This window comes from Melanotaenia boesemani, chromosome 20 (genome assembly GCF_017639745.1).
Source record: "Melanotaenia boesemani isolate fMelBoe1 chromosome 20, fMelBoe1.pri, whole genome shotgun sequence".
In the NCBI taxonomy this organism is placed as follows: domain Eukaryota; kingdom Metazoa; phylum Chordata; class Actinopteri; order Atheriniformes; family Melanotaeniidae; genus Melanotaenia; species Melanotaenia boesemani.
Window position 1 is genome coordinate 12,369,044 of NC_055701.1, and position 23,006 is coordinate 12,392,049.

A 23,006-nucleotide genomic window follows, 5' to 3' on the forward strand; every position below is an offset into this window, starting at 1 on the left:
TGAACCAGAGGTACTGCACTACTGTAGTGATCAGTGAGGAGATATGTCCTGCAGACATGGAAATTTTGACTATTTCACTTCAAACTTTCTATCTTCCTCGCGAATTCCAACAGCTCTTTTAAACACTTGTGTACATACATCTGTGAGCTAACACGTAAGCTACTGCACAGCTGATGGATGACTAGGCCTGTCACGATAACAAATTTAGCTGTACGATAAATTTTCTCAGAAATTATCGCGATAAACGATAATATTGCGCAGAGCGCTAATGTGTCATTTTGAGACCATTCTCAACTAATATAGTGACATATGCCGTAATAATGCAAGTACACATTTTCAAAGATCAATAAACTAAATAAATAAAAGCGCCTTTTTCACATACGCAGGGACACCGGCCCAAAAGTTATGCGGCCCACTGGGAATCCTCCCAAACCTCTCGATTAGCCGGCATTGCTCTTAATGTGTATTTTGTCATATACGCTAGTATATAGGCTGATTCTATTTGCGTAATGTGCCTGCGGATTACAGGGGTTATTACGGTAGACCAGGAAGTGGGGGCTTTGTACTGACGTCGTAAGCTAGAATGTGTGTGTTCTGCTTACATGTGGGAAGCAGCGAAACAATAAAAGAGGAGATGCTTGCATCTATTATTTACATATTTCAGCATGAGAATCGGAGGTTTAGCGCGAGAGCGTGAGAAGCCACTTAAATACGCAAGTCTCACGGCCATTGCGTGTTGGCAGCCGTGCAAAACAAATGCGGCTTACCGGCTCGTGCTGCAACATGCTGCAGTCAAGTGTGACACTAGAGAGATCACTCCGCAAGAAACCAGAGCGTTTAGTCGAAATACTCCATAGTGAAACCTATTGTCATACACAGTCTATGGTAAAGGGGGGACGAAAAAAAATTATCGCGGCCGGCAAACTTATCGTGCTCTTATTTTCTTATCGTTCAATTAATTGACTTATTGCTTATCGCGACAGGCCTATGGATGACGTCACACACAGATTATCTGCCCAGAGGCACCCAAGTTTATCCTTGGTGATTTTAATTATTGTAACTTTGAAAAGACTGTGAGACATATGAACAGTATGTGACTTGTCCCACCACACAAAAAAACACCATACCATAACAGTGTGTATCTTATCCCTGTATAAACCCTCCTTCAGAAAGCTGGAGAAGAGAGGGCAGCAAAAATCTGGTCAGAAGCCAGTATCTTCCCCTCTTGAGTGCACAGATTGGCACTGTTTTTATGATGGTTGTGACTATACTAATAAACTTGAAAACACCGTATCATCACACATTATTATTATTATTATCATACATTCTGTGTGTATTCAGTAATCCTAACTAAAAAAGTAGCCACTTACCCCAATAATAAACTTTTGGGCAACTTAAAATCAGTTATTTATTAAAAGAAAATTATTTTCTATACGGGAGACCCTTTGGAGAAAAAAACAGTCACCAAATAAGTTAGGGATGAAATAAAAAAAGCCAAAATTACATAGCGAGACAAAATTAAAAGCCAATATTGCAGTGGTGACCTCTGAGCTGGCTGGAGAAGTATAAAATCCATGGCATCAATCAATCAGTCTACCAAACAGATGACCAAGCAGGTTGTTTGGGTAAATGGGGTGGAGGATGCTGATGTGGCAAATGGTTTTTCTCTCGTTTTTGAAGATCCGATTTTCTGAATGACATCTCTGAGTTGCAGGAATCTCTCATGCACACAATGATTTGATAATATCCCAGGAAGGAGTTGCAAATCTTTTTAAGAGAGTAAACACATGCAAAGCAGCTGGCCCTGACACACTGTGCTGACCAGCTCAGTGTTCACCACTCTTTTCCAGATGTGTATGGAGTGTGGCAAGTGACCAGCTATATAGAAAATATCTACCATTATTCAGGTCCCAAAATCAAATAATCCTAGAGAGCTGAATGAATTCAGACTAGTTGCTTCATCATCTTTGTTGATGAAAGCGTGGAGAAGATACTAAAAGAGGAGATTGTGTTCCAAATTGATGGGAAATTAGACCCACTCCAATTTGCTTACCAAGCTAGGAAAGGTTTGGATGACGCTAAGATTGTTATCTTAGGTTATACAAGCACCTGGAAAAACCTAATTCACATTCAAGACTTCTATTTGCAGACTTCTCATCAGCTTTTAATAAGAAGCATCCTCACAGATGAGGGACTTGCTTCTTATTTTAATTCGCCAGACCATATATTATTGTTGCTTTTAAGCTTCTTAACAGACAAAATTCAGCAGGTGTTTGTGAATGGCCACGTGTCTGATATCATCAACTCAGATACAGGTTCCCTGCAGAGTTTTGTCCTCTCTCCTCTGCTCTTTATCATGTACACAGACAGCAGCAGGTCTTCCTCTTAAGAAGGCAGCCATTTTATCAAATTCTCAGCTGACACTGTCCTCCTGTCCCTCCTGCAGGGCTGTGCCTTATCAGCATTTGTGAAGTGGTGTGAAGACAATTACCTGGACCTTGACATGACAAAAATTAAAGAGTTAATCATTAATTTTGAGGAAAAAAATACCCTGATTCAGATGGCTGTATCATGCATGGAGATAACGTGGAAGTCGTGGAAACTTATGAGCACTTGGGAACATTATTTAACTCCAACCTCAGCTTCAATAAAAACAAACAGGTAATTGCTAAGAGGGGACAACAATGAATTCACCCGATGAGGAAGCTGAGCTCTTTTAATGTTTCTAACAGATTTTTATGTATTTTTTATTATTTTATTATTTAGTATACATCTGCTCCAAGATCACAGAAGTCCAGATGACCTTAGCTCTTTCTGTGAAAGAAGAATCATCCAGAAAGCCAGACAGATTATGAGCTGTTCTGACCACATCCTAAACCACAAATTCTGTTTAATGCCCTCCGGATTACGCTGCTGGCATTGTTATCTTGGAATATGGCCGTGCATCAGGGAAGAAAAAAATCCATTGATGGAATAACCTGCTCATTCAGTATATTCAGCTGATCTCATTCTTTGGGCACACAATGTCACTGAACCTAAACCTGAACTGCAGCAACCCCAGATCATAGACTGCCCCTACAGGCTTGTACAGTATGAACAAGCCGTGATGGCTGCATCACTTCATCTGCCTCTCTTCTTACCCTGATGCTTCCATCACTTTGGAACAGAGTAAATGTGGACCCATTAGACCACGTGACCTTCCATTGCTTCAGAGACCAATCTTTATGTTCCCATACAAATTGAAGCCTTGTTTTGCATTTAGCCTCACTGATTAATGCTTTTCTTTTGGCTACACAACTGTTCAATCCCTTGAGTTCCCCTTCACATTGTGCATATGGAAATATTCTTACTTTCACTATTAAACATAACCCTGAGTTCTACTGTTATTTTCTCTTATTTTATTTGACCAAACGTTTAAGTGATTGTTGATCACCATCATTCAAGATGTTTTTCCAACAATTCTTCCCGGAAGACGATGGTTTTCCACTATCCTTCCAGTTTTTAATAACCTAATTTCTCTAACCTCAGATATTTTCTCTTCTTGATGCATGCCATGACCACAGGATGTCTTTTCACATATTTGTATAAGAAATGAGAAGCTACTCGATGCATTATTTGGGGTTAAATAACTTGTTACCAGCTGAAAGATAAAACCTGAGATGTTCTCTGCCCATGCAGTAATTATCCAATAGGATGCTCGTACATATTTGCTTATTTAAATCCAGGCGTTGATCTCTCTCTCTCTCTCTCTCTCCCTCTCTCTCTCTCTCACACACACATATATACACACTCTTTGCTTGTAAGTTAAAACACAGAACAAATAAAAAAGAACTATAATTCTTTAGCAGCATCTTCACTGAGAGATATTAATAGTCCCAAATACCTTCATCTCTGCCAATACAAGATCCTGGTAAACAAAGGCTGAAAATAAATGGCTGCAAACCTCCCTATCACTAAATCCTCCCTGCTCATATGAAGCTCTGAATATTTCAGATGGAATCTATAAATACATCCATTTGTTTGATTGAGTGAAATCTAAGTGTAAGCTGTGGGCTGCAAACAAAGGTAACATACCTGTGACAACAAGAGGGCCTACGACCACGGATTATGTAGTACTAGGTTTCTTTGGTAAAAGAGTGTTGGAGTTTTGCTGAAGTTTTGATGCATCCTCCTTTGTATACAAAAAACTTGCATCATGCATCAGCATCAACTGTGAAGGATATTTTGAACACTGCAGTTCTCTGTTATTATAAGAAAGTGCTCGTCCTCACATCACATGAAGACAGAAACATTAATGGGAAAACTTCAGCTCTTGGCTGACTAATCAGTGGTGTATTGTCATCACTTAGTCAGACACATTTATCTTAACTCTAACCCCCCCGCCGCTCCCACACACCAAAAAAAAAAAAAAAAAAAAAAAAAAAAAGAAACAGAGGAGAAAAAAAAACGTTTTGTGAAAATGATTCAGCCCAATTTTTTTTCATTTTGGCATCCACTTTACAATCTTGAGATCAAGCTGTAATATAAGCTTTTATTCTCATTTGATTTGATTTGTCATGCTGGAATTACTATTGAAGCTGCTAACTCTTAACGAGATACAGTAACGTTATATTCAAACAACAAAGTCATCTGCACCACAGCTTGAAAGGCATCATAAAGCATTTGGTGTGAGTCCCAGTAAAGCCTTCCCTTTCTTCATCAAGCATTCCGTTGGATCAAGATACATAACTAGCCTGAGGGAATGAGGAGTGATGGCCCTGTTTTACCAGAGGAATAAGCCATAAATAAAACATGCACTTCTGTTGACTTACGAACCTCTGCACCTAATCAACTACGAGTCTGTGAGATAAAAGACAAACCCCAACGATGGTTTGCAATCACCATAAATAAAAGAGTCATGGCTTCTGAGCTGCTGCACTGGCTACAACCTTGTTAAATATTCAGCTGTCTCCCAACAATCTTCTGTTTGTCTTTGAAAAGCTGTTCTCTCTGCACGGGAATAGGAAAGGTTTCATGTTACTCTTAAATTTTTGCTTCATCTCAAAGGATCGTGTATGATCTCTTATTCGAAAATATGCTCTCTTAACAAAAGCAAGACATTAAAGAGTAGATTTTTAAAACAAGGAAATATCTAACTATGCACAAACCAATAAATAAATAAATAAGTAAAGAGACTCTCATGGATATTAGTAACTCTTAAAAAGCTTGAACCTTTGTGCAACTATATCAGATAAAGTTTGTACATCTTGCTCGCACAAACAGTGTAAAATTAATATTTTGTAATAATTTTCATTTTTATATAGTACATCTTAGAGCCTTCAAGTCCATAAAAGTCTGACTAAGTTGCCAGACAGTTAAAATTTAAACTAATTTATTTAATCTAATTCTGTGAAAGGTAGAGTTAGGCAAAGATGTGGATTAACTGAAGTAAAATGATCAAAAACTGGTGTATATTTTAAACTAATTCAGCACAAGAGCAAATATATTTGCTTATAAACAATCCTAGAGCCTACCAAGGCAGGATGCCTATGAAGGACAGGTTGCAAGCATATCACAGACAGACAAACAAACCTCATTTGCAGTTCTAGAGAGAATTACGAACAAACAATTAACTTAACATGCATGTTATTGGACTGTGGGAAGAAGCCGGAGTATCCAGAGCCCAATCTTGCTCAGCTTTGGAGATCAAACTAGGCCAGGCACAATCATGGCGGTGTGACTGTAAGCCAATAAACAACCAGATTAAACAATATTACCATACAAAAAAAAGCTGGTCTGCAAATGTACATGCAAGCAAAGACCTGGTAATTTGGTATAATGTGCTGTTGACAGATGAATCAAAGATGGAACATCTCAGGTTTTATTCCAGGATAAAACCACTTTCCAACTCGAAAGCATGGTGGTGGTTATATTATGGTTACTATTGCTTCTTTTCTTTGTGACATTGATTTGCATTATGTATCTGCATACCGGTGTGCATCATGTAATGCACTGCAAGACTGTATCCAGAGGTGGACTTTCCTAAGGGGGAATGATCCTCATTATTGAGGCAAGTTCCCAAGTAATGTCTCAAAAATAAGAAATGAATGGACCAACTTAAAGACCAGATTTGTAACATTGTGGGAGAATTTGAAATGTGCAGTTTACAAAGCACTTGAAAAAGCTAATTTGTGTTGTGTGTTGCACAGGTATTTCAACTTTATATGCACACACTGTGTCGTCAGGAAAGGAAAATCTTTTGCTGTTTGAAATTCAACAATTTAAGTTTGTCATTTTTTATACTCCCTGTAGTTTGCAATCAACACAAAAAAGAGCAGAGGTATTGGATTTTTGCCTCCTTCATTTCCTGCAGGTCACAGTTAAACTTCCAATCATCCTCAGAAACCTGAGGCTGGATAATGGCTTAATAATGTCTTATCAAAGCAGAGCTGGAGCTGACAGCAAAATCACTGAAGGGGTGTAAAGAGACCTCTCCAGCTCATCTGTGATCTTAGTCAGTTGGATGAAACATGGGGCATGAAGTATCGGACAACCTGGATATTTCACACATACAGAACTGTCAAACATTTCAGTCTAAAACTCTGAGCTATTACAATATCTACTCTCCTGGAAGGATTTCTACTCATTTAGCAACCTAGCTTAAAGGTTTTCTCACACCGAGCCACAAACGCATAAAGTATAATGAGGTGGGCCGCTGGTATTGGATGATAAGACTGGAATCTATTTAAATTGATCTAATGTTTGATGGGAAACAATTTTTGGTTATAATAAAGAACATCCTGCAGCAATTCTGTGGAGCTGGTTTTCTGTTGCTGATAGTTAAATGGTAATGTCAAAAAGTTAAAATGATTACTCCCACACAATAAAAGGGGTAAAGATTTAAAGCTACAAATCAGAATCTGGATGTAACAACAGAGATATAATAACATCAAACCCCTGGACTGTACTTTAGTACTTTAGATATTTTAATGGTGTTGACATGTGTGCTTACATCTTACTCTCCACTCTCCAGAAGCTGCGGGTCTCTGCTGTGATGGGTATGTTTGGAGGATGGTGCTGGATGTGTGGATGGGCAACCCTCATCAGAGTCAGCCTGAAGGGGAAAATGGGCGGAGGTTTTAACACAATCTGCTCACCACCTGCTCAGCAGAAGAGAAGGGAGGGAGCTTTACACATTTTATAGCTCACTCTCTATCACAGCACCACAAACAAAGATCACTGAGGTGTGTTTGTTCAGCTCAATGCAGACCCCCCCCCCACTTTCATCAGAAAGCTGAGTGAGCCATATCATAGCTGGAGTGATGGCTGAACATGCTGGCCGTGCTCAACTAACCTAACACCTGCTTCCTGTCTTGATGCACATGCTCAGTAGCTCCCTGGAGACAGTACTGTGTGTCTGTCCTACTGCTGATGTGTAGACCGGATCATTCCTCATTAGGGCCCATCTGGCATTGGAGATGCTTGAGCCTAACATGCATACTGGATGACACTGCACCTGACCAACTGAACTGGTCTGATCTGTTTTCTCTGAATGCCTCAGAGATTCTGGAAGATTCCACCGACATTCAGAACAGAAAAACCTACTGGACTTGATCCTAAATACAGATCTGTGAGAAAACATTGAACTCTACATCAGTACAATAAATAAATAAATATTCTCTGTATGTATCAAACAATGTTTATATAATTTTTTTTATACGTTAACATATTGACAAACAGCCAATCGTGCCTTTAAATCAGAACAGTATCTTGGAAACAATTACAGGAGCATTACCTTTAGCAGTTGGTTCTTTGTTTTGGATTTATGCTATATGTTAAAGAGGTATGTATATCTAGGAACATATAAAAGCACACTTACAGTGGTTTGATATGCTTTGGTATAGAATAAAAAGCTTTAAAGGCAGAATTCAGTCAGTTGGTTCAGGGTATGCTTGACTGGGGTCCGGCTCACTCAAGTAGTTTAACATGGAACAAGAAATACAACTATTTATTAAAGATTGAAAAGCGTATGGCGCTGTCAAAGTCAAGAATTAATTACAATCTCAATGTTGACCAGAACATTTAACTATAAGTGAGCTTCTGTCCAAGCATGCTCATTTCACAACATCTGATTAATGGACAGAACTTCTTTACCGTCTACAGTGACAGATACTGTCTGCACACGAAGCATTGATGAGTATTTAGCAAAGATGTGACATGATATCTATGTATGACCCTCTAGATGCTATTTCCTTGTATTATGGTATGCTTAAGCCATGATTCTTTTTGTGAGTCTGTGTACATCAGTTACTGCATGCATGCTGCATGCATCACCATCACTGTGATGGACCCCTGTAGAATACCAAGAAAATTCACAGCTTGAATCTCAAATAGCAGGGAGCCTACATTCCATTAAAAAACATAAAAAGAACAAAGCCAAGCCTGGGGTGCATAACTGCTGTGGTTAAATGACAGATGGAATACAAATGGAGGTTTCACAGCTAACAGTCATTTCATCAGTCTTAGTTTGTGTTCGATCTTCTATCAAGAGGGTTCCAACAAACTGTTTTCTGACAATTTCATTTATACCCAGCAGCCTGAGACATGACGTCTAAGAGATGGTTCAGAGGAATACATCTCAAATGTGGTGACAAAGTGGAATCATGGCACACCCACAGACTCATATTTTACAAACCAATTAATTCCTACTCCATAGGTAGGTAGGAGCTAAATATATACCTGAACAACATATTTTTTTCAGCCAGCACAATCATCATCACTACCAAAGGGGACGTGTGGGAAAGTCCACTGAAATATGTCTTAGTGGTGTTTGACAGAGGTGTGTGCAAGCTGTCAGCAATGTGAGCTGTTCATCTCATTTCCCAAACTTCAAACTCTAAATAATCCTTTTTTGCATCAACTTTCTTTTTACAGTTTAATTAAGGCACATGTGGAGCTGTCCTCCAGCTCGAGGTGCTGAAACCAGCAAAAGCATTAAATAGATTCATGTAACAGTGCACAGCTTAAGGTAACTTAATATTTTATATAATATGATTCTCAATATTGTCAGCATTCCCAGCAGCTGTAGCACACACAAGCCCTGTCCTTCTTAATACTGAAAGGTCCTCCTGTTAATCTAAGCTTCAAGTTTTCTTATATTTTTCTTTTGTATTTAGATCAAATTAAAAGAAAAAAAGTCCTAAGATCATCTAGCAAGCAAACAACACCAGCATCTAGCACAAAAGGCAACATTTATTTCATATATCAAATCATTATGGTATGCTTAAGCAGAAAACGGATTGAACAAGTCAATCAAGAAAAGATTCAAAACATTTCCAGTTCCAATACAAATCTGAGTTTATTATTATGCAGGTACTTGCTGAGCTGTGCCCTTGTGTCTGTTTGTGTCTTAAATAAGGTACAAAAGAAACTATCACATTTTGACACCTGTTTGTTTCCACATTTTGGATGAAAGGTTCTAGGTTTTTGCTTCATTTAAAGCCCAGGTGTCAATCTCTGGCCCCCGAGGGCCACCATTCTGCAGGTATTTGCTGTTTTTGTGCTCCAACACACCTGACTGAAATTAATAGGTCACTGTGAAGAAGTTGACAAGAAGCTGTGGGATCCATTTGATTTGAATCAGGTGTGTTGGAGCAGAGAAACAACAGAAACCTGCAGGTTAGCCGACCTCAAGAATCAAAGTTTGACACCCCTGATTAAGAGCATCTTTAGATGCAAAATTAAGGATTTATGAAGGCAACCTGTAAAACCTACGGGATTTGACAAGATCCAAAGAACAACTCTCTGCTGGATTCTGCCTGAAATAGGCTTTTTTGAAAAAACAAACAAAAACAAAATGTGTCTATTTATGGAAGATGCACAAATAGGAGCTTGGAAACAGGATAGAAGTCCTCTTTAGTGAACATTACTGATCATTATGACTGTCCATTTCCCAGCCTTATCAGATATGTTGTGAAATAAACATCAGTCTCCACTATTAATGGTAACTGCCAGCAGGAAAACCAAATATTGAAGCTCTCATGGTCTGACATATTGTTACTGCCCTGCCAAAATATCAAAAATCCTATATAAATCTTGAATTTTTAAGTCATATCCCTCTATTATAGTCAGATACAAATGGAAGCAGTAGAGAATTATTTTACTGTGCATTTTCCAAAGAACTGCAAGGCCTAAAAATAGACCACAAACAGATATTGAAACATGAATGGCAAAGGAGGGGTCGACTTCAATGTAAGCTATGACCTCAGTTTACCTACAAACAATATGCCTCAAACCTTACTTTAGAAGGCAAACAGTTCGGTTAAAACCTATTTAATATGTAGAAGAACAACTCAACAGGTTAAACTACTTGTTCAGCTGACCAGTAAAGGCTTTGTGTCTGTAAATCCAACAGAGTTCAGACTGAAAAATAGCAGGCAGCAGGGGAACTGTAGAAAGCACGAGTGGAAGACTCGAAGATTTCGTATATTTTAAAATAGACCCTGAATTATAGTGAATGCTGCTCATCGGTCAGCTGACTTTACGAGGACAATAAGTGTCGGAGTGAGGAGAAATGATGCACCTGGTTTGGGTGTAACAGCCTGACACGTTGCCAGAAACATGCTCATCCTGAGCAGCCACTACAGCGACATACCATACCATCAACTTTGGACCTTCCCAACATTTTCATATCGCTTCTTTATATTTAAGAGAAAATTTGGCTTTCTCTCCAATCCAACAATTTTTGGCAAGTCAATCTCAGCCCCGCTTGCTGCAGCACACACGTTAGTCTGCACCCATCTCCTCGCAGCTCCGGTTATAAGTTGATAAATACGATTACGCCATTAATAGCAATACAAACCGCGTCAGTCCACATTTATTTCGCTAAACGCATAGTTTAAAATCCACATAGCTCACCTCAAAGGGCTTCCTGATCGCTGGCGTCAAGTGGTGATGAAGATGCTGTTGTTTTTTTTTTTTTTTTTTTCTTCAACGCCAAGAAACAAGAGAAACTCCCACACAGTCAGGGGCCGTCTGACAATTAGCCTGCTAAGGGAGCGTCAACCAAAGATTTCAATTTTATTCGTAAGAATCTTACATCCTTTTTAAGTTATGACGAAGTGCATATTTATAAAGCTAAAGTGAAGTGGAAGAATGTTAAAATACAATTTTTGCACACAATAAAACAGTATTTTACATTGTGTCATGCTTAATTTACAAATATCATCGTTGATGTTGTTTTGAGATGTATCATTTCACATCTGTCCAACAATGGCAAATGCCAGAATCTGTGAGAAAAACCCGATTTAGTTTTTTTTATTTAATTCTTTATATATCCCCTAAAAATGACGTCCATTTAAAAGGCAAGCCTTCATTCCCTCAGAGGACGGTGCAGCAATACTGTCATAATTTTCCTTTAAAACTGATTGTCCAGTCAGTCAAGATGGCATCAACACCTGTCAGGTGTGGCAGGTGGGACGGGATCAGCGGTGTTCAAGGTACTTTGAGAGGGCGTTAAACTTTGTAAAGAATGTTGGGTTGAGGTAACTTGTTTGCAAAAGCCAAAGACTAAATGAATCCAATTATCATTTTCTTTCTTTTTTTTCTTTTCTTCTTTTTTTCACTTTTTACTTTTTAAATCGATTTTTGAATGACTAGTGCAACATGTGTGGTTTGGAAAAGGGGAATATCCCTCAGCCATAACTTCCCCCTATGTTAATCATACCGCTTTTGATTAAGTAATAAATAGGCTAAATTAAAAGAGTGTATATATATATATATATATATATATATATATATATATATATATATATATATATATATATATATATATATGTATATATATGGTGTGCATGATGACTGAAATTCCCCGTTTTCTCCTCCTAAAATTCCAAAAATATGATGGTACAGAATGAGTTTTTTTATCATATACTTTTAATGTTACCTTTAGATGAATGAACTGTAAATAAAATTAAAAATGAACTTGAGGAGTTCCAATGTACGGAAGAGTATTAGGGCCACTGAAGAAAGAAGAAAAAAAAAACAGAATTTAGAGAAAAAAGTCAGAATTCTGACTTTAATCTTAGAATTCAGATAAAAAAGTCAGAATTCTGACTTTAATGTCAGAATTGACCTTTTCCCAAGACTACTGCTAACAAGGAACCCCATGGTGTCAGTGTCATTGTGGGAGAGCAGGAGAGAAAAGAAGTTGGATATTAATGATATTAATGATTTTTTTTTGAGACAGAGAAGAAGACCAGATATCCTTGTTGGAGGATTAAAGTCAGAATTCTGAGATTTAAGTCTTCCGTACCATAGTGAGTGCAATCCCTGTGGATTGAGAGGCTCCTCTCTGGACAAGCCTGCAACACGATATTACTGCTTTGCAGTATGTGCATGTTATTTATGCATGTTGTCTTTGCCTATGATTTTTATTTTGATTGAATGTTAAGAATAGAGAAAAGCCTTGTGAACAAGATGATTTCTTATTAGTTTGTTGATGCTGCCACCATCCATGTGTCCCCCCCTAAACTGGCTGTTCATGAGACAAATAGAATAATTGAGGATAGATTGCCACCTACTGGAGTATTCTTTCGTGCACTGTATTAAAACAGGAAAAGTGAATAAAATACTTTTTTTCTCTAATCTTTATATACATGCTTAACAATTAATGTTACATTGTAACTGTATATTTATCCAATTAAATGCATATACAGTTCTCAAGTGTCTATCACATTTACTGTTCTTGTTCTGTGTTTTATTTGGATGTCCTTAATTTTGAGTAAATGCTTAGAAAATGAAAAAGCAGTTATCCAAACCAAAAACACAGTCAGACCAGACGCACCCAGACCAACAGGGGGCGGTAGATAAACGAGTGGACACCCCGGTGATGGAAAATCGTCAGCGTGGTTTAGAGACACCTTCTTGTCTGCGTTTCAAAAAGGCTGCTGGGCTCAGAGCCGAAGCTCCGGGGTGCTGAAAGAACAGCTCCTCCGCTCCCTGACATCTGCAGGTAGGAAACTGCGTCGTCATGGCGACAGATTGATGGCAGTAAAATGACTCACGGCATCAGTGGCAGCGATAGGCAGTCTCATTCTTTAGGAAAATGAAAACACAGAGGGGAAACTGCTATGAATGCATTCATCTAGCACATGCACTGGCCTTAAGTAGTACAATTCAATTGTTTGTGTATGGACCAACAGCTTAAAATGTAGGTTTAAAGTTTAAGTTTTGATCTGTGGAGGATCCTGTTTGATATCCTGTGATTTGCTCATTTGTAACTGCTGTAGGTAAAGAGATCACTAGGAGGAGAAGATATTCTTGGTATTCTCAGTGGCCAGTAAGGGTCCCTAGACCCTCATTTGCTCAGAAATGAGTTCTTCTCATCAGCAGACTTGTATTCTCTTTAATGAAAAATTCAGCATGCTCCATATTAATTTCTTCCAACCAGTCTCTACTTTAAAGTGATATTCCAGCATTTACAAAATAGCTTTTCATTCTTAAGTGAATTATTATTTCACTACAAAAAAGTAGCTGAATACACATTTTTGGGAAAAAACGAGTAAAGGTATATTTATTATTTGAATATCTTTGTAAACTATATTTGAAACATAATTTGTTCTGGTGGTTACTTTACAATAGTCCATCCTAAGCTTTTAAGTGTTTTGTATATTTCTGAAAATGTTATATAGTTGAATAAATGTACTCAGTTATTTCTGAGTGCTGCTGCTAACTGCATATTTTTTTCTCCTGACATAGATATGTTCACCAGAATGCTAAAACTGAGGCTGCTCAATGTTGTAGCACCTGCATACTTCTTCATGGCCACAGCAGTCACATTCATCTTGCAATTTTGCCTCTTCATCCCAACAATCTTCCCGAATCCAGATCTATCACTGAGGTGGTCTACAACTCTTCATACAGTTTTTTTCATCTACATGATGTTCAACGCGCTGGGGAATTACATAATGACTATTAAATATCCAGCTGAAAGTGCCAATGAAACTGTTATCCCAGCATGTTCACCACACTGCTCAGACAAAGTGGATGCTCACTACCTCCTCAATGGCCGCCATTTCTGCAAACTGTGCAAGAAGGTTATTCTCAAGAGGGATCACCACTGTTTTTTCACAGGGAACTGCATCGGCAACAAAAACATGCGCTACTTCATCATGTTCTGCATCTACACATCATGCACATGTTTGTACTCCTTGGTTCTTGGCGTTGCCTTTCTTACAGTTGAGTACTCCATTTCCTTCGAGAACCCGCTGACCTTTCTGACTCTACTCCCTCTCTCCACTGGTTACTTCTTCCTGGGTGAGTTTTCCAGTTGCAGGTGATGAATCGACACATTTTCTGCCTTGCTAAGAAATTAATTTCATCCTTCTCAACATCCCCACCCTCACAGGAACTATCTCAGGCTTGCAGTTGTTCCTGGTCCTGATGCTCTATGTGTGGCTGGGCATCGGTCTGGTGTGTGCAGGTTTCTGTTGCCAGCAGGTGCTCCTGGTGGCCCGGGGACAGACCTGGTGTCAGATGCAGAGAGGGGAACTTGTGGAGAGTCACAGCCCCTGGAGAGCAAACCTAAGGGATGTGTTTGGTACCCGCTGGATCCTTGGCCTAGTGCTTCCTGTTCAAACAGTTGAGACAGGCACTGAAGACCCAGATGCCCATAAACAAGACTGAGTGATAACAACTATACAGTCAGCACTCCATATAGGTCCAGACAGCTGCTGTTGTAGAGAAATTCATCAGAAATTCTACATGGATGCTTTATAATGTTTAAAGTTATCAATGAGCTAGCTAGCTGTTAGCATACATTCCGTTGAGAACAGAAGCCAAACAAGAAATGTCAAATAAGTACATAGTATATAACTGTATCCTTTAGTACAGGGATGTTCAAAGTCAGGCCTTGAAGGTCGCCATCCTGCAGGTATTAGATGCTTCACTGCTCCAGCACACCAGAGTCAAATTAAATGAACCTCCTCAACAGTTTGTTTAAGGTCTACCAAAGCCTGTTAATGAGTCTTTAATCTGTGTCAGATGTGTTGAAGTAGGAAACATCTAAAACCTGCAGCAGCCTTTAAAGTCCAAAGCCAGTCATCTCTGTTTTAGTAGCTTTGCAAACTGCAATATTAAAATAAATTAAATATTTACTAATTTCACCTAAACTTTTATATGAAGTAACTTATAATGAGCTGGTAATTTAATAAGCATTGATTTCTTGCATTCTGGTAAAAAAAAAAAACACAGCTTTGCATGCCTTCACAGCTTTGTAACGGCTTTGTGACAACCTGTGCCATGCTACTTTCTGAAATGATCAAAGTGCATTGTTCTTCATTTCCTTAGTGGATGCTACATGTGACATCCAGGAAACTAAGGGTAGTTTTCACTTTGATTTTAAGGGCTACTGAATGAGGAAAATAAAGCACATCTGCTGAATAAACTGCCAGGCTTTTGCTATGTTGAGCCAGATGATGTTTTCTAATGAAGCTAATGTGACTAATAATTTATAAGAATGGCTGGAAGAAATGTGAATTATATTATCCAGGGTATTATTCACAATGTGCCATAAGGTCATGTTTAGCATGCTTATAAATGACAACAATAATGAGGTATTCTTTACTCTGCTAACGATAGGACACAGCATTTTCAAAATATCAATTTTCTGCAGCTACATTTGAAGCATTAAGGCAAAAATCTTTAAAAAATACCTTTTGGAAATAATTTTGTCAATTTGTCTATAACAATAAAAATCTTTAAATAACACAAGGTGGCTACTTTTCTTCTTTAATAATGACAAATTATTGAACGATCTTCAACAATGTAAATAATGAGCTTTTATAAAGACAAAATACAGAAACCACACACAATAACTGGTAAAAGTATCTTGCTTGAAAAACAAAAACAAATTCACTTATTCCTTAAATTCCAAAGAGTCATGATTAAAACCCATCGTACCAGTAGTTTTGTTGATAAAATAAATAGAAATAAGTAATAAGTAATATCTCATGAGATCAAAAGGGAGATTTAGTTCTTTGGAAACCCTTAAGTACATTCAACTTTCCTCAATGTGACATTCATATAGCAATGTAGAAATACAAGCTGACCAAGCACTTATATAAAGAAAAAACATGGACATACTTAAAAGGCACAGGTATCCAGATAAACCTTTCTATTCACATTATTTCATCAAGACACAATGCTCATGTTTGTTAAACACGTCAGTAATCTTGTGACCAAAGTGCAACAGTCTGCAATATGAAACTAAGCATTAAGCTGTTATCTATGTCTAAAAAGATTTATGTTACACCATATCAAAGCGTGAAAATACAGTAGGAATGAAGATTACTGAACAGATCCCAAGGCATGACATTTATATGGCATACAACACCTCACTTGCTACATTTCTATGCACACCTTTTAAAAAAAGAAGCAGTCTTCACCTCTAAACTGGCAAATTCTGAATAGTCATCGTTTGTGATAGTAACACTTTCTCTTTGTCACACAGTATTGTTAATAAATAATACTGATGCAAAATAATACAATTAGTTCTCAATTTTTCCCAAAAAGTTGACTCTTTGCAACTATGAACAAAAAATAAGGCAAATATTTATTAAAACCATTATACTCTGTATCTTAATTAAGAAAATATTACAAGGGAAATAAATGTGATAGTGTTTTTTTCCCTCAGATATATTTGCTCATTTTGAATTTGACAGCAGCAGCATGTTTAAAAATGACGGGACAGGAAAAACAAAAACCTGGAAAAGCTGTCTAGTTCTCCATTAGAACACACTGCAGGAATAACCACAAGAATGTGGGATTTCATCATCTATACAAGACTCAGAATTACTGATGCCTCTCTTGGCTCGGCTCCTTTTACATAAGCTGAGGAATTAAAACACTTATCTGGTCTAAAAAATTAATGGAATTCCTTTTTTTTATAATGGATGCTAAAGAGGAGGAAACAGTTTCTAGTACCAGCACAGAGTTAAAAAAAATAAAAAAATAAAACAGCATCTGCGATTGTCTGGGGGTGCAAGACTGCACATGGCTTATGGACCATTACTAAAGGAAGGGATGATATGCACATTAGCAAACATGATCCCGTCCCAAATTCTGAAGCATGATGCTGACACAAAAAAGTCAAAATGTGGATCATTTTATCAGGAAACAAAATATCTGATATGTCTGATTATTTACAGCTTACACAGAGTCTCTACAAGGCCAGCCTTCACTACTCCCAATGTAACCCAGCTGATGCTTGATGACTAAAATGATCAGTGTACAAACTTCCTAATAAAGAAAACATCTGCTCATTCAGCTTAACGGACATAAATCCAGTAACAAAGAATACAGTAAAAACAGACAAGACACTGAAAGATGTATGATGGACATCAGTTATCCATAAGGTCCTCTATTTGCTCTAATACAGCTTATCCTCATGTTTCTCTACAGCAGTAACATAAATGACATGTTTAAGGAATTCAACCTATGTGCCATCTTCTAAGGCATGCGTTAACTAGGTGTTTGACATACAGAAGCCATAGCCCTATTGTAAGTCATACAGGCCAGAAAATGTATTAAAGGCAAGGGTTTGAAATATAAACATGCTTCTAGGCTCCCACTTCCTAACAGTGGCTGTGCTTCAACTTTATGTCAAACTAGCAGTTTAAAATGTTTCTGGCTTTCTGATGTTTTTGTATAAAATGACCCACAAACCTCCGATAAAAGGTTGAACCCTCAACGCTGTTCTAATAAACCCATCTGATGTGTATTTTCCCACATCCACTAAAGCATCTTGTGACTTGGTGATTGATTCTTCTGCAACCAGATTCAAAACTGCTGTTCATGTACATAAACATGTTATGCTAAGACTCGCTGAGTTTTAGCCCCCCAGTGTTCATTTTCTGTATCCTGCAGAGACAGCTGGAGTTTAGTCCAGAGCTGTGGGTCCCCACTGCTCAGAGCCTCCAGCAGAAGTGCTGTTTGCTCCTGAAGCTGGAGCAGCAGGCCTTGTGTGCGCTTATTGTCCCTGATCAGCTGCTTTGTGCGCATCGTAATCCCCAGCAAGCCAGACTTGTTGAGAATGTTGTAGGTATTGCTGAAACGCTTCAGTTTGTTACTGTGCATGGAGATGACATCCTGGTATTTGTCGGCAGGCATCTCGTTGCTGTCTGTCACCGTCCTAAATTCATCTGTGTAGGAGGGCAGAGAGCTGGTTCCTGCTTCCGGTGTAAGACACCTTTCAGGGAGCTGCTCCTGATTTTCAGCTGCCTGTGATTGACTGGTTGATGTTTCAAAGCTGGAGATGGCTGATAGTGGGCTGGGAGAGCAGTAGGGCCTGTGGCCATGATGGTGTCTCCTTTGTCGGGGTTCATATCCCGATGTTGCACTTGCCCTCATCCTGGAGGATCCCACCCTCTTAGTAGGCTTGTCCACAGGGTACGGGGCAATTCTGGGATAGGACTTGAGGATTGGCATGTAACTTTTTGATTGTTGCACATTTTCGGGGCCAGTCTTTGGAGAGCTACTGTTGCCGTTTGATACCATGGGTTGAAGAAAAACCACCTGTGATTGGGGCATCACTTCTAAGGATGAAGGAAAACTCCACTGTTTTTCTGCTGGAACTACAGAGGATGGCTAGAGAAAAAAAATAAACAAAAATCTTAATCCTACAGTACAATGTTTAATATGACCTCGTAAGCTACAATCTGAAACAATTTAACTCTGGAGTTACATTAAAAATTTACACAAATATCTTGAGAAACCAGAAGAACATCAGAGAAAAAACGGCAACAACTAGCAGCTACTTTAACCATCGAGGAACCCACCGGCAGGACTTATCCTTTGGGGGTTGAAGCAAATATTTCTGGGCTTCCAATGTATTTCTATCATGAATAAATGATATGTAGACCAAGACTAAAAACCCACTCAAAACTCATCAGTCAGTATCTGTTTATTAACAAATTCAAAACACCCTTTTAGAGTCTTATTTAACAGATTAAACAAGCCAAAACCAATAATTTTTTATTCTTACCTGTTTTAAGACAAAGTTGTTCATGATGATCACTGGAGGGACTCCAGGGTATGAGCCTCCCACCACAGCCACTTGTGGACCAGAGGGTTCTTGGCCGAATATTGACCCATTTCTTCCTGTATCTTCTGAATCTGTCACCTCTACTGCACTGAGGTACTCGGAGCTGGCATCTGATGACAAGGGGATCAAATTATGGGTCTCATGTTTTAAAGGAAAACAATTTACCTTTTGTTGTGTGCAGAGAGGCAGAACATTTGTATCATAAATACTGGCAGGTGTAGATAGGGATCACAAACCCACCTGGAAAAGGAAACCATCAACTTGATAAAGGGGGCTAAACCAAATCCAGGTCAGCCTTCATCGTATAAGAGAACAGCCCACTAAAAGAGTATGACCTAGATCTCTAGATTTGATTAGGGTTGACTTCATTCTGGTTAATTTCTGCTCTTCATTATTTCTAATAATGTAAATAATAATTATATACATTTATATCAAGATCAACAAGGTCCTGTCAAAATGAAAACAACATAAGTAACTACACCATGTGCAACTTAAAAGTTCCATGACTTTAAACTGTACCAGTTCCCTTTAAATAACAATAAAAGAATGTTGGCTCCATTTTAGCCTGGTTTATGCTTCGGAAAATTATTCCAAAGGGTGGGTCTTTTTGAATTTGCCCACCATCCCAAATATAATGGTGGGGAAAACACTGTTCATCATCTCACCCCAATGGACCTTCAAGCGCTCGCTGACATGTCATAACAACCGTGTGAGTGGGTCTGACATGATGGTAAAATTCTCCATCTGGCCGCCATTAGTCCAACAACCAATGATTAACAGAGGTGTGTGTGGGCTGCACAAAGGAAGAAGGTAAGATGACTGCTGATGGAAGAGCTCATTGTGGAAAAAACCTCCCCTACTGAAATTCTTTTGATAGTAAGATAGATAAAATTTCTCAAGAATTACCTAAATGTAAAATGTATCGCCAGCAACAGTCTACTGGTGCTAGAGAAGCAGTTTTTTTTTGTTGTTTTTTGTTTTTCTATTAACAAACAAGGAGGGATAACTACAGGAAAGAAAAAATAAACACTGAACACACTGTTCTAAATTTTCTCATATCTGTAAGCTTAGCTTTTTGTAGCTATTCGGCTGCATTTCAATCAGATTTTTTAGTCATTTAGCCATCTAACACAAGAAACCAAGAAAGGTCAATGTGAACACCTTTTTGTGTATTTGGTTACATTATTATACACTTAATATATACACGTTAATACATACGCTTTACTGTTTTTACAAAAACATGGAACTTTAGATCGTGTTTGTGACTGTTATTGAAATACTTTATTTTTCTACTGGTAAATAATGCAATTACAGAGAGGTGATACTGTTTTTAATCGTTGCAGATTTAAGTGATATCACATGGGGATGGAGACACTTCTGACACCGTGCTGTGGGTAAAAACAAGGCTTTATCGTTAGTCACTTTCAAAAGGTGAAACTTTTTCAAACCTGAGAAGCCTGAATCCCGCTCCAGGTCATGCTTGGACAATCCAGGGTGAGGTGTCCGGGTGAACGGTGGTGTCCTGTGTGCATCCGGTCTACTAAACCCACTCATTTTGATTTCCTCTGGAAAAATAGAAAATTAGAAAGGTAATAACATGAACCTGTTTGTCTGAATTTAGCAAGAATGAGGAATAGTGTAATATGTTATATTAACTTTTGCTTCAGTTTCAGGTTCACAGAGTAAAGACAAGATTTAAGGCTGGTAATATAGAGAAGTGACACTGAGACAGGGATAAAAACCCAGTTTATAACTACTAAAACTTGAATATATATATACATATATATATATATAAAGCTTCTTTGAACCGATCATTAAACATGTAAGATAGCTTTCAACGCAACACTAACAGAATTATATTGATTATATCTTTACCAAGGCTGTCCCCATATCTGGCTTTAGATGTTCGCTGGTCGAAGCCCCCCCAAGAGTTTTTTTTACTTGCACAGTAAATGTTTTCACCTCCTTCTGAATATAACAAAGAAAAGAAGTCACGCGAGTCAAATAGTATTTTCTAGAAGCGGTGAGTCGCAGCCGTTCATAACCTGAATCATCTGCAGCCATTACAGCTTGCATGCGCAGCACTAACCACTGTATATTACCTATCATCTAATGGTTAACTTTACCTTAATAAGGCAACTAGGCTACTGCAGAAAGAAAGAAACAAGCAAACAAACAAACAATAAATAAATACTGAAAACAACATAAGCTACTATCTGTATCCACGTCGGTAGGGACTTTTCCATGTTCACCGTCTGGCCCTTTTCCTTGCTAGCACAATTAGCTTAGTGATGCTAATGACTGCGGATTCATACTGGCAGCCAGCTCTTTTTATAACGTTAAACTGCTCTTTGGCCAAGAGTATTGTTTTTGGAAACCTTACCAATATGTCACTTGCTGGAAAACTAAAATATGATAATAGTGGCATCCACGTTCCCCGTACTCCAGCTGATATTCGACTCTAAAGCAGCTAATGTAACTACGCCTGATAACCTATTCTAGGTAAACGAGCTGTGGGACCGTTATACGGTCTTACAGGCATATAAAATTAAATGTTGGCTTTGACATCAGGTGTTTTGTACCAAATCTCTGGAATGAATGATTCATTCTCCACAGACAAGGTTGAGAAATTAATCTTTATGATTCTTGTTTACAAAGGAATCAAGCAAGCAGCTTGAGCTGGAATGTCCCTGTAAGACGCAACGGAGGGTTTAAGATGATGGGAGACTTCACTGACGTATGCGTCCACAAGTTGCCAGGGAAACAGGTCAACTCAGATGTTTTTTTTCCGTCAGAATGATGGAGAAAGCACTTGTTTTAACTGGTAGTGCAGCCTCTACTAACTTATCATTAAGTCAATATCCATTAGCCTGTATAGTATCTTTATTAATTTCTATTACATGTGATTACTTCTAAAGTGGCTGCAAATTTTATTGACATTTTAGACCAAACTCCTGCTCAGATTTTACCTGCATCAAGTCAATTTATCATTGACCATTTTAATAACAAACTTAAATAAGCCATTTACTCAGCAGCTCCACTTAAAAAAACAAAAACAAACAAAAAAAAAAAAAAAAAAAACAAACAAAAAAAAAAAACCACAGAGAACTAAACCCAGAACACATTGGAAAAGCCAAGAAATTAGCTTTAAAAAAAGCTGCAGGAGAGACTAGAGGAAATTTTTAACAAAATGAACAGTCCATCATGGTATTTTAATAAATTTTATTTGATCTTAATTTATTTTATATAATTTTATTTCATGTTATTTATTTTGATTTTGCTCATCTTTATTATTATTATTATTTTTTTTATTATTTTTAGGTACATTACTTTATAAAGTTCCTTATGTCTATTTTTATTATTGCTTAGTTGTTCTTAAAGTTATTTAATCTTTATTTTAACTCCAGTGTTTTTCCTCATGGGAATCCGTCACGCTGGTTGTTTTGCTTCCTTGGTCTGGGGTTGTTGCCATGGTGATCACCCTTGTCTGGGTGACTGGGGTCCTGCACTGCAGCCTTACAGCTGTAGTGTGGACCTCAGCCTGGACTGATTTAGATGGTTGCTAGGGTGGCGACCTCTGTGTACATGGGTGGACTGGTTCCTGGTGTGGATGGCTCTCCATGATATTGTTTTCTCACAGCAGCATCAAGCCACATGTTTATCAATTTTAGTATTTTACACCTACATTCAGTTTAGAGACAGAAATTAGGGAGTCATGGTTGTGCAGAATGGGAAGTTATCTATTCCTTTGTTATCTATTGATATCGTGATGTGTGTAAAAGCTTGTTTTATATTTAATATGCATTTTTATCAAGTAAAGCACTTTGCGTTGCCTTCAGCATGAAAAACGCTTTATAAATAAAGTTTTGATATGATTTGATTTGAGATATATTATGATCAAATATTTCTATTAAGTATGATGCTA

The 23,006-nt window shown here is 38.0% G+C and overlaps 3 protein-coding genes across 7 annotated transcripts in view; 1 reads left to right on the forward strand and 2 right to left on the reverse strand.

The window, feature by feature from the left end:
- Window positions 1-11,005, reverse strand: part of tmem63c (transmembrane protein 63C) — a 34,849-nt gene extending 23,844 nt beyond the window's left edge. Inside the window, exons 1-2 of one of the 4 annotated variants that reach the window (XM_041971994.1) lie at window positions 10,897-11,005; window positions 6,992-7,093 (exon numbers count right to left, since the gene is read on the reverse strand). In XM_041971994.1, the coding sequence (XP_041827928.1) occupies window positions 6,992-7,083 (92 nt within the window). In that variant the 5' untranslated portion in view covers window positions 7,084-7,093; window positions 10,897-11,005. Of the gene's footprint in view, window positions 1-6,991; window positions 7,112-10,896 lie in introns of those variants that run through there. The other 3 variants (XM_041971997.1, XM_041971995.1, XM_041971996.1) reach the window with 3 other exon arrangements.
- Window positions 1,788-21,583, reverse strand: cipca (CLOCK-interacting pacemaker a). Of its 2 annotated transcripts, XR_006008707.1 has the most exons (5): window positions 21,465-21,583; window positions 20,530-20,646; window positions 19,022-19,191; window positions 17,550-18,624; window positions 1,788-1,798 (listed from the first exon to the last, which is right to left on the reverse strand). XR_006008707.1 is itself a non-coding variant. In XM_041971998.1 (4 exons), exons 2-4 carry the CDS (start codon window positions 20,633-20,635, stop codon window positions 17,848-17,850), a joined length of 1,053 nt encoding a protein of 350 aa, XP_041827932.1. In that variant the 5' UTR covers window positions 20,636-20,646; window positions 21,465-21,583; the 3' UTR covers window positions 15,686-17,847. The 2 variants fall into 2 exon arrangements, 1 of the variants encoding a protein (XP_041827932.1); XM_041971998.1 differs by lacking the exon at window positions 1,788-1,798 and having other exon boundaries at window positions 15,686-18,624.
- On the forward strand, window positions 12,857-15,686 carry zdhhc22 (zinc finger DHHC-type palmitoyltransferase 22). Its single transcript, XM_041971999.1, has 3 exons — window positions 12,857-12,991; window positions 13,738-14,295; window positions 14,387-15,686. The coding sequence occupies exons 2-3, from the start codon at window positions 13,740-13,742 to the stop codon at window positions 14,662-14,664; spliced, it is 834 nt and encodes a 277-aa protein (XP_041827933.1). The 5' UTR covers window positions 12,857-12,991; window positions 13,738-13,739; the 3' UTR covers window positions 14,665-15,686.
- Window positions 21,584-23,006: the final 1,423 nt, after the last annotated feature.